General features: G+C 35.7%; 1 protein-coding gene across 12 annotated transcripts; it reads left to right on the forward strand.

The window, feature by feature from the left end:
• Positions 1–263: 263 nt before the first annotated feature.
• On the forward strand, positions 264–9029 carry LOC18444824 (SOUL heme-binding family protein). Of its 12 annotated transcripts, none has more exons than XR_016044702.1 (8): positions 264–751; positions 2102–2188; positions 2380–2450; positions 3586–3682; positions 3798–3902; positions 4688–4823; positions 8572–8681; positions 8788–9029. XR_016044702.1 is itself a non-coding variant. In XM_020673981.2 (8 exons), exons 1-8 carry the CDS (start codon positions 505–507, stop codon positions 8866–8868), a joined length of 939 nt encoding a protein of 312 aa, XP_020529640.1. In that variant the 5' UTR covers positions 264–504; the 3' UTR covers positions 8869–9029. The 12 variants fall into 12 exon arrangements, 11 of the variants coding, with proteins under 11 accessions (XP_020529640.1, XP_011627294.1, XP_020529639.1 ...); XM_020673981.2 differs by having other exon boundaries at positions 3586–3687; XM_011628992.3 differs by having other exon boundaries at positions 264–691; positions 3586–3687.
• Positions 9030–12051: the final 3022 nt, after the last annotated feature.

Consider the following 12051-nt stretch of genomic DNA (forward strand, 5'->3'; position numbering starts at 1 on the left):
GGATTCCCTCGGGGGTATTTGCATAGAAGGTTTGTTCCCTAGAGGGTATTTGCATAAAAGGTTTGTTTTGGGTAAAAAAATTAATAATTTTTGTGTACGGGATTCCTTTGGGGGTATTTGCATTGAAGGTTAGTTTTGGAAAAAAAAATGAGAAAAAATTGTAGGTTGGAGATAAATTGCATAGAAAGTGTTGGTTATTATTATTATTTATTGTAATTTACCGTTTTTAAAACCTTGTTCGATAACTTTTGCTGTGCTTAAGCAACCTTTCTTTTTCAGATTTTGCACATAAGATAATGAATTCAATGGTTCGAAATATGAGGTTGGTCTTTATTTTCCAAATTAAGAGACTAAAATTTCAAAAGAATTAAACGATAAAAATTGCCCCTCCCCCCGAATTCTGGAATCAATTCTAGATGCCTTCTATGAGAGTGTGAGGACCGCAGAAGCATGTGACAGAGTGAGAGAGAGAGCGAGAATCATTGAAAGATTTGCAGAGGAGAAATGGCGATATCGGCTTATACGACCTCATTGGTTTTCCCCCAGAACTATAGAAAAACCTTCAATTTAAGGGCCATGGCGCCCCAGACCAAGCCGTTAAAGCCTTCTAGAAAAGGGCAATCGGCTACTGAAGCAAGGTTGTCGTTGGTTTTTGCCCTAGCTTCTCAAACCGCCTCCCTTTGTCAACGTTGTGAGTTCTTAGATTTCAGTGAATTTCGAGTTATTGGATTAGAACCTAATCTCAGTTTCGGTACGTTTCCGCAAAATTTCACAGCAGAACCCTATCTTAATTTCGTTGAACTTTTGTCGAGGTTTAGGGGGCAATTTCTCTTGGAACCTCTGCCAAAAAATAGTTGAAAATGTTATTCTTTTGAAAGATTGAATCAGATACAATCCGAAAAGTTCGCCTGTAATTTAAGCGGTGGAATTTCTCGTTGAATTTGGTCTATTGTGAGTGAATTATGCCTGACGTAGGGTGTTTTTTTTTTAGCAAACGTCAAAAAGAGTCTAAGGACGAAATTAAATTTTATTTTATTTACCCAAAAAACCGTGGTGTTAAGTGTTTCTTGTGGCCATGCCTATATTGTTTTTTCGTTTTTTATTCGATTCTTTTTTGGTTTTTACTTTATTAGGTCCAAATTTCTGTCACCTGCAAACTAGGAATGTTGTTATTGTTATTATACTATTTTTCTATTTTTTTTATTTTTGTTGTTGTTGTTGATAGTCTTGTATTTATTGTTGCTGCTGCTGTTGCTGTTGGTTGGCTATTTGGATCCAATTTGAATTTCTCGATTTAAACTCTGTAGTATTTGTTTCAACCCAAACACAAAACATTAATTCTCATACTTGTAATTTCAAATTATGGCTTTATACATTGTTTAACTGCTTGGCCGAGTTACTCAGAGTCGTCCCTTGCTGTTCTGAGTACATAGGTACAACTTGGGCATATATTAAAAAAATTGATAATAAAAAATTGTGTAAATTTGTTGGATAATAGGATGTGCAATTTGGTTGAAGTGGAAGGCAAGGAGAAAGCCCAATGATATGGATGGAAGTAGTGAAAAAAGATATTGGGGACTTATAGCCTGAGTGATGGTACGACCCCCGATACAGTAGAATGGTGGAACATATTTGTGTAGTCGACTCCAAACATTTGGGATAAGGCTCTTGTGATTATGAGGTCGGACAAATGTATAAAAATTATATATGCAATTTTGATGTTCTTTCTAATGACTTGTACGTTTGTCTTGTCATATACCCTATTTTTTGGATTTTCCTTTTTTTAATTTTTATGAAATGTGGCAATCGATCAATTTTTTCTAATCCTTGTTTAAATAGTTTTCAGCTTATTTAGACATTTTAGGTTGTTTTTGGTTTTCCTTCACTTTAAACATTTTGTTTTACTTTTAGCAATGTTTTTGAAATTTTTGAATTTTTTCTTTTTTGGGCCCTGTAGATTACTTGGCCAACACCACTTGAACTTGGTCGAATTACTCGGCTTGGGCCAGGGCCAAGTCCTTGTCCCAAGCCGAGTTTAAAAACATTGGTATTGTGCTGTAACTGACCTATGGGACTATAAGCTTGTTGCTTTTCCATGCAGTATTATCAGATTTAGTTACAGAAACCTCAAAGTATGTCTTTCCAAGGAGATTTGAGGCTCGTAACTTGGAAGAGGCATTTATGTCAGGTACTCTTAATCTTCGTGATAATTAGATTATCCTTTGTGATTATCTCTTTCTCTCTCTCTCCCCCCTCTCTCTCTCTCAGCACACATAATTTTGTGGTAGCTAGGGCTTCTACTATGGTCTAATTTTCTCTACCATTGTATAAACTTTAGGTAATTATAATTCTCTCTCTGTGTGTATGCATGTGTGGCAGTTCCAGATCTTGAAACTGTAAGTTACAAGGTTTTGAGCAGACATGAACAATATGAGATTAGGGAGGTTGAGGTAATGCTCTATCAAGAACACCGATTGTTTAATTATTTAGAGAAGGGACACTGTACTGTAATCCTCATGAGTATGGAGAATTTCATTGTCACAGGGGTCATAACCGTCTAATCAATGGTTGGAGGGTGATGAAGACAGAGCAGGGTCTGTCATTAGAATCATGTCCTGTTAGGGCGGGCCCTCTCTCTCCATTGCCATTCAGTCATTGATTGGACAGTGTCGATCCATGGCTATAATTTTCCATCGTTGTGATGATGATAGTATGGTGTCTCTTTTTTTAAATGCTTCCGATATTAGTTGATCTCATACTAATGTTTCTATTAGCTTTGAATGGTTTAATAAACAAATCTTAGTAACCTAGTTAGATTGTTTATATTACTATTCTATCAAAGTGTCTTAATATAACTTTGTGATGATAATCAAGTAATCAACAGAAGATTGTGGCTACTAGATAGCTTAGTTCTTTGCGTAGGTGTGGAAAATGATGTGCTTGTTTTAATTAAGCTAACTAAGGTTGGGACTTAGTGGACCTCAGTGGTCCATCGGGATTACCTCTCTCTCTCTCTCTCTCTTTATATATATATATATATATATATATATATATATATATATATATATATATATATATTTGAAGAGTAATGATCCTATAAGACCCTCCCCCACCCATGTGTGTAGGACCCCAAAGGATCACCATTAAAGTTGACACGGATCACTAGAGTTATCACATGGGTGTGGGACTTGACTTTTCTATAGATCCATGTCAAATTTAATGGTGATCCTTTGGATTCCTACACACATGGGTGGGGGAGGGTCCTATAGGATCATTTCTCATATTTGAAATACTCCATCAAATTCCACATAGCTGATGTTCAAAATAGTGACTTGATCAACTAACTGACAATGACATTATTGTTCATATGAAAACACCGTGAACAATGGATGTTTTTCTATTACTCCAGCTTACCTGATAAATACTTCTAGTAACATTAGAAATGCTTATATTAGGTTGTGAACAGTCCGCGGCAGTTAATAATAAATTCTTTGTTTATTCCTCTATCCATTAATTATTCCTTGTACTGTTGAGACACAGGTTTTTTGCATAGTTTAGTAACATTGGAGGACAATTTGTGAACAGCCATATTTTGTTGCCGAGACGACAATGCCTGGAAAGAAAGGTTTTGACTTCACTGGCTCATCAAGGGCTTTCAATGTCTTGGCTGAATACCTTTTTGGTAAGGTACATTAATGATTGTCATAGTTGTGCATAAGAAAGTATAATCATAGGATTTGATGGTCATATGAATCAGGCTATTCAAAACAGCATTCTGATGAATATTTCCTTTTCAGAATACTACAAGAGAAGCAATGGAAATGACTACACCTGTTTATGTTAAGAAGGTTCAATCAGACGGGGAGAAAATGGAAATGACAACCCCGGTGATAACGAAACAGGTCAATCTTTGCCTGCGTGAATTTTACTCATTTGTTTATTTCAATAAATTAGAGCCTAAATTAATTAGTAAGTAGCAATGTCTAGTTGTGGTCTATGTTCTGATTCCACTGAGTTGAGAAACTGGCTTATTTATGTAGTTTTTTTATTAGGAGTGTGGAAATTCCAAGTCAAAGTGCCATATTTTCATGAATTACAATTCATATTTGCTAGATATACTGCAAAATTAAACACTAACATTCAGCACTAGCAAGTTCAAAAGGATTGGAAGTCAGTTTCACTCTTAAAACATCCTAGTATTTCAATCTCATGGCTGTAACCCTTCATATTTTATGTTGCGTGTCTATTGTTTACTCTTTCCAAGCCTCACTGCCTTGGTTTGGAGCTCTCAGTTTTACTGTCTAGATTGTCATTGTTGGTCAAATCCCACTTTCACTGAAAAAGCAAAACAAAATGAATAAAAAAGAAATTTGAGGAAGCTGCTATCGATATATTTTCAATTGAGATTTCACCATTCGGAGAAAAGGGAGCATGTTAATCTCTCAATGAAAAGACTTCTCAATTTGTAATTCTTGCACAATCTAGTGTACGTTATTTCAACCAGCGACAGGAGTTCGAAGAGATAATACTTCAAACTGGAAATGAAGATCAAAGTGAGAAAATAAAAATCGCTTGCTTGCAAGCTATTGCAAGGAAGGTGTGTGTGTGTAAGAGAGAGAGAGAGAGAGAGAGCATTTCCTTGATTTTGCTTTTTTCTTGTTTTGATATTGTTGTGTATGAGTTCCAGTCTGGAGAACAAGGGGAGTGGCAGATGTCATTTGTGATGCCCTCCAAATATGGTTCTAATCTGCCATTGCCAAAGGATCCCTCTGTGAGGATCAAGCACGTGCCTGGCAGAACATTTGCAATTACTGCTTTTTCAGGTACATTAATGCCTTTCCTTTTGAAGAGTGATAAATTCCTAGCAACCTAACCATTCTTTCAAAAACTACTTATTGTGGTTCCAAGCAAATGTATGCTGAACTCAGAAGGAATTTAATGAACTTATACGTATTCTTTTTTGAAGTGGCATGGGCTTAATAGACTCTTAAATGAGCTTGTTATTAGCACTGTGAAGCGTGAACATCCTACTTTTCACTCCTTGCTCATGCACATGTGTTTGCTTTGCGTGCTAGTGTTTCTACTCCAATAGGCAAACAGAGAAAACATGAGAAAAGAACAAAATAACCTTTCAATTTAATTTTTGCAGTACAAGAGTACATACAAAGGGAATGGGTTTATGAGTTTCTCAGATCTGGTGTAGCTGAATCCTTTTGGACCTCTCGTTTTATATATTATTGGGGGAAGCCCTCTTGAAGGACGTACTCTGCTGACAAATCCAAAGGAGGATTGAACGCAATCTCTCGCGGGCAATAGAGTCCTGTCTTGCTTGTTTTAAGTGAGAAGAGACGGCGTGCCTCAATGCCGTTGTTGGGTGATACAACCTAACGAGGTCGATCTGCTCTAAGATGTCTTTCTTGGAATTTTAATCCTCGTCACTTGCCTCAATTTCCTGTTTTGATGTTTTCAGGTATAGGGTTTGTTGGGGGGAATCCTAGGTAATTAGAACTTCTAGGGCTTTTTTGGGTAAATTTTGGGGGTTTTTGGTAATTTCCTATTTTCTAGGGGTATTCTCAGAATTTCAAATTTTGGGAAAGGTTAGTTTGAGTTTGTTGATTTGTTTCTCCCTCGTAAGTTTAGGTTCCTACAGTCTCTCAGTAGGTTCACACTCTAGATTCTCCTCTAGATTCTCTCACAAGGGTTTTCAACCCTTTGAAAATGAGGGTTCATGGCCTTGTATGGAAGGCTTGCGAACATGGGTGGATAATCAATAGTGGGCCTCATTGATAGGTGGATTTATCAGAATTGGCTCGAGCTACCACCGAAATGAAAATTTGGGAAGGGCCAGGCTTGGGAAATTTCATGTTTTTACCCTTGAATAGCTTCTCTCCAATCCCCTATGTTTGACACACTTTGATTTTTGATTGATTTCTTCCACAAATTCTTAGAGCATCTTCCCATGATCATTTTCCTTAACTCCAAGATTTAAAGTAGTTATAATCAAATTTGCAGATTTGGGCTCAAAGCTTGAAGAATTCCTATGCCTCTTGCAAATTCCTTTGAATTTCGCCTCTTTTAGCCATTATTCGATGATCCGTCATTGCAAAACTGTGAGGAACTCCTTGCATCATTTAACAGAAAATTTGGATTAAAAAACCCTGAGAATTAAGGAGTTATAATCAAATTATCGACCCTTACTACAAAATTTAGTAGCCACCAGTTTTTGGGCAACTTCTCTCTATGGTCTGACCCCCAATTCTGTTCTCAACACCGTAAGAAGTTACATGGATGTTTAGGGGGTTGAATGAAGATCATTCTGTAAATTTCAGCTCAAAATTCTTCATGGAATGTGAGATATGATGCAAAAAGTGGATCAAGGTCATTGGTACTGCCATACATGAAGCCACTTTCAATCCCTTACATTTTCTGTTGATCTAGCTAGATCCATGTTAGTAACGCTCTCGATATCTATATCGATGGAAAGTTCTTGTGATGGGGAATATGATATCAAAATTGGAGCCCATTTGGTCTTGGGAATCAAGAGAGATGATCAAATCGTCAAAGCCAGGAAATTTGCTGGAAGTTTTACCCTTCTCTTCTAGAAGCTTGTGGTCTTTTGGTGGGCAGCCTGTAAAACCATACAAGTGTAGGATAAAAAAGTCAACACCCAACACAACAAAAATATACAGAAATTTAGAAAATATACAGTTTAGCACTCAACACAACACTCAACACTCAGCACCAAGAGGAAAGAGTCTTCAGTCGTCATTATCATCATCATCAGAAGGAATATCAATAGGGCAAGCTTCATCATATGCATCAGGGTCGAGGCCAACATCATCAGAGTCATCTCACTCTTCAATATAACACTCGTCCTCCTTTGTTTCTTCTGAATCTGCGTCTTCCCCCTCCTCTTCTTCTACCTTTCTCTTACTAGTATGTGCAAACTATGCAGATCCGGCTCTACCTTTTTCTTTGTGCTTCTCTGAATTCAAATATTGTATAATTTCCTCCTTGATAGCTTCAAGAACATTTTTACACGGCGTAACATCCCCCTTAATACCGACAGGGTGTTTTTTAAACCGGTAAATACCTCCATTAGTATCCTTTCTACAATAATTACATTTAATACGATTTTTATCATTTGGATTCATGTTATAACCATACTTCCAACCCGGATCACCACTTCTAGAAGAACCTGGAGAAAATACTTCCAGAGAACAAGGCTTGTTTTTATCATTTTCTGGTTCTTCTAAATTCAGAAGATGTCTAATCTCATCCCGAACTACTTTAGGAACCTTTGTACAAGAAGCAACATTACCTCTAATATCAGCAAGGTGTTTTTTGAATCGGCTAATACCCCCATTGGTATCTTTTTCACAAAACTTACACTTTATACAATTTTTATCATTTGGTTTTGGGTTGTACCCATACTTTCAACCCGGATCACTTCTTTTAGAAGTAGCAAACATAGAGCTATGACAAGGATTTTGTTCTTTTTTTTGTTTTACATAACTTATATATTCCTTAATTTCCTCTCTGATAACTTCAATAACATTTTTACAAGGGGCAACATCCCCCTTAATACCAGCAAGATGTTTCTTAAACCAGTTTATGTCTCCTTTTGTATCTTCACAAAAATTGCATCTAACGCAATTTTTGTCATTTAGATTTGGGTTGTATTTATATTTCCAACCCGGATCTCCACTCGGACTAACTCCTGAAGAAGACATTTCAAAATAAAAGAAGCAATCTAAAAAATAAAGTTTTGCACTTACTTTGATTGCTCGAACTCCAAACTTTGAGGAAAACTTCGATCCAATGAAATGTAGTTTCTAGAGGTTTTTTTCTCTCTAAAAGGGGTTTTTGTGGGTTTAGGTTTCAAATGAACTTAAAACCCTTCCTTCTATCTTTTTATATCTTTAAAAAAAATCAAAACAAAAAAAAGAAAAAAATTTCCGCCTCTGAGCGGGGTGCAGGCACTGAGCGGCCGCCTAGGCGGGTTCCGTACCACCTAGGCAGCCGCCCAGATTGGCCGCCTAGGCCTGGGCGATGCGCCTAGGCCTTTCGGACCGCCTAGGTGTTGGCCGGTCCACTTTTTGAATCACTGAGCTTGGGTCATCAAGGTGCCCACAATTTGACATGGCAGAGCAACGAATTTATGAGGCAGGTTACATTCCTACCTACTATACCCATTAACATGTCATGAAGAGAAAAAAATTCCCTTTAAATTGCATCCAATACATTTCCCTAGAACATCTTCTTTATTGATGTTATTTTATTTTATAGCTTTATCGTCAGTGACTTCTTCCCTTTGTTGATGAATAAAAATACGTTTGGATGTTTGTTGTTCTCTTTACTTTGCTGATAACTAGTGGTCATCTTCTTTGTCCTCTGTTTCTTTGATAAATATTTCATACAGCTGCAATTGATCCCTACCATGGTTTACATGATTACACCTTTCATCCCTTACCATAGTTTACATGGTTACACCTTGATATGATTTTTTCATGCCTTTGGGTTTCTGTTTATACAAAATGTGATATGAACTTACTTTCTGCTTTTTTCCAGGCTTTGTCACTGATGAGGAAGTTAATTGCAGAGAAATAAAACTACGCAATTCTCTGAAGAAGGACCCACAATTTCAAATCAAACAGAATACATCGGTGGAAGTTGCTCAAGTAAATATTGAGTTCTCTCTTACCAAAAAGTTACAAAGAAAAGAAACCAAGAGTGATCCTTTCTTTATTAAACGAACATTTTCTTGAGGTTCCTTTTGTTATGCAGTTTAATCCTCCATTTACGCTGCCATTTATGCGCCGAAATGAGATTTCTCTAGAAGTTGAGAAGAAGGATGCTCCTGTTTAATGCAGTTGGATCCAGTCTACCCACTCTTTGTTCATACTGTAAACTGCTGTACTGAAGTCTCTGTATGTATTTTATGTGTACTTACATTGCTTATAATGATGTAGTGGGTAATGCTTAATCATATATGAATTTCACATGAATTACATGGGTTAAGTTTCTAAGATAGTCTCCTCTGAGAGCTGGTGTTTTGATGATTTTATTTCTGCCCCATGATTGGAGATCCATTTTCTTATTTTTTTCTTTTTAAAATTTTCCTGTGATTTCTCCAACTTGTCATGTCGTATAGTGTGGAATAATATGTCTGCTTTTTCCTTACGAGTAATGCTTCAAAGGGTTATCCTACTACAAGTGCCAAGTTACTTAAAATGTTGTGCAACTTAAAACTTTTTATCTATCTATATATATATAGAGAGGAAAAGTTTTCCCAACGGCTATAGGCGAAAATGAACAGTAATTTCGTCTATTTTCATCACCGTCCAAAGTTCATCGCATGGTCACGATTGTTTGACAGTGTTTTATTTTTCATTTATTTTTTACAGATCGAAATGATTTGAAATTTGGAACATATGTACATCATAGTGAGGTGCAGCTAATAAAAGTATAAAAAAAATAATTCGGGAAAAATAAATTTATAAAAATACCTTTAAAACTTTTCGGGAGTATTTTGGTCAATTTTTTTTATGTAAAATATTTTTCGTAGATTCGTCCATTTTTTATGAACACACACTCAAAATTTTAAATCATTCCGATTTGTAGAAAAAAAATTGAAAAATGAAACACTACCGGACAGTCGTGACTGTGCGATGAACTTTGGACAGTGATGAGGGTAGGCAAAATCATTGTTCATTTTTGCCTATAGGTGTTTTGTAGTATCTTTTATATATATGTAGGAGTGTGGTTTCTATAAGGTTGCAACATTAAACAATCCTATTTCGAGGAGAGTGTCTGATTGCATGGCATTCTGAAATCACGCATTTTCAACAAAGATGCAAAATTCATGAATCACATTTTTAGAGATCTTTGTGGAAGTTGATGGGAATTGAGTTATGTTCTAGTAGTGCTTTTATCCACAAACTGATGGACAAGTAGAGCTAGTAAAAAAGAGCTTGAAAATTTATTATGAAGTTTGGCAAGAAACAAGTTGAGGTAGTGGGAGTTCTCTTATTGCAAGCTGAATTTGCTTTCAACAGGTCCCACAATCAAACTACTCAAAAAATTCTCTTTGAAGTTGTTTATGAATATAACCCAAGTAGTGCCAAATATGATGCCAGTACCTTATGCATGGAAATTTAGGAACGAAACCAAATTAAAAGCATCGATGAGGGGTTAAGAAGCAGATTGAAGCCAATAATGCTAATTACAAGGCTGTTGCAGATACATCACAAGCTAGTGTTTGAAGTTGGTGATTATGTTTGGATTGTATTGTTCAAAGACATTTATCCTATTGGGAAGTATAACAAGCTCAGCAATTGGAAGATTGCACCATGCAAAATTTCAAAAAGATCAATGACAATGCATATTAATTAAAACTATCAAGCTATATGAAGACTTTCGATATTTACAATGTCAAGCACTTAATTCCTTTTACTAGATATTCTTATAGCGACGAATAACTTAACTCGCGGATGAGTTGTCTCCAATCAAAAGAGGATGATGCAGTCAAGAGGATCTTGCTAAATTATTTTGACCTATTAGATTAGGGAACATAAGAAGGATTAACGAGAAATTGTTGTAGTTTTTTTTATTTTTATTTTCTAGTAAATCTCTATTTTTTTGAATAAAACATTTTTGAGATAATAGAATCTATTTTCTTTTTCTTTTTTTTTTAAAGAATAAATTCATTTTAGAAGTTCCGTTTTATACAATGAGGCCATTTACTTTTGGTACAGGGAGGTCACAATTACTTACAATCATCCGATGTGAAATATGATAGCTTGGATGTATTATAAAGTTCGACAAAAATTCTTTTGAACATTGAGCTTGGTCAATGAAATAAATACAGCCACCCAATTTCACATCCAATGGTCAAGATTAATTGTGACCAGGTAAATAATCTCATTATATACTCTCTCTTTTTATTATTATTAAGGTGTTTATAAGACTCTTATCCTAAGGATAAGGACGTGAGATAATACAGAAGGTTAACTTTAGGTAGTGAGGTGGATTTTGACGCTTTTAGAAGGCGGCTTTTAAAAGGGCAAGCAACGTCATCTCAAAATCGAACCAGAACGGTTGACCGAACATGGGCCTGGAAGCGGTTTAATCGGCCGATTCAACCGTTCTAACCCGACAAGTCCTGGGGGGTAAAAAAAGGCATTGAAAAAACATAAGAAAATACCAAAAACATCTACTAAAATATAAAAGGCATATAAAAATTATTAAAATAAAACACATTCAAATGAAGTTGAAAATTGATGAAAAAAATGGATTTTAACCCATTTTATAACACATTCAAATGAAGTTGAAAATTAATGAAAAACATGGATTTTAACCTATTTTATATTTTCCAAGGGCTATTTTTTAAATTTTCTAAAAAAGATTGGAAAATATAAAAGTGAGTATTAATTACCAAAAATATGTTTAATCTTTACCATAATGTAAAAAATATTTAAAAATACATTACAAATCAAATTCCTTATTTTTGAGAATTTATATATATATTTTTAACTTTTTTTTAAAATATCTGCTGATCACCATATCCGCCCAAAACCGGAACTGGCCACTGGCCGATTCCGATCTAACTGGGCGATTAGCGGTTAGATCTGGCGATTTTACGAACAATGGTAAAGGGTTTTACTCGCTGGCAGAAAAAAGATTTTTGATGTAGAAAGAAAATTTTTAAAGTACAGAGAGTGAGGGCTTCCTTTTCTTTTCTTTTTTTCTTGTTGGCAGTGCTTGGTGGAGGTCTTGGATTTCTTTGTCCTTTTCTTAGTAACCTTTTTTTTAGTTGATTGTTTTTCCTTTGAAATGCGGTTGTAGTACTGGTTATTGGTTGTCGTGACCGCAACTGCGTCAGATAAATACAGCTTGGGGATGCACCTTAGTTTATTGTTTAAAGCAGCGTTTTAGAAAAAGTTGTACTAGATCAGTAATCGGGGGGAGGGGGAGGTCTAGTTCCCACTATATATAAGAACTTGCTGGTTCCTATAGGCCCAACCAGTACCCTGACATAATGGCCAATTC

The sequence above is a fragment of the Amborella trichopoda genome, chromosome 11 (genome assembly GCF_054954075.1).
Source record: "Amborella trichopoda isolate Santa Cruz 75 chromosome 11, AtrichopodaSantaCruz75HAP2 v2.0, whole genome shotgun sequence".
NCBI lineage: Eukaryota > Viridiplantae > Streptophyta > Magnoliopsida > Amborellales > Amborellaceae > Amborella > Amborella trichopoda.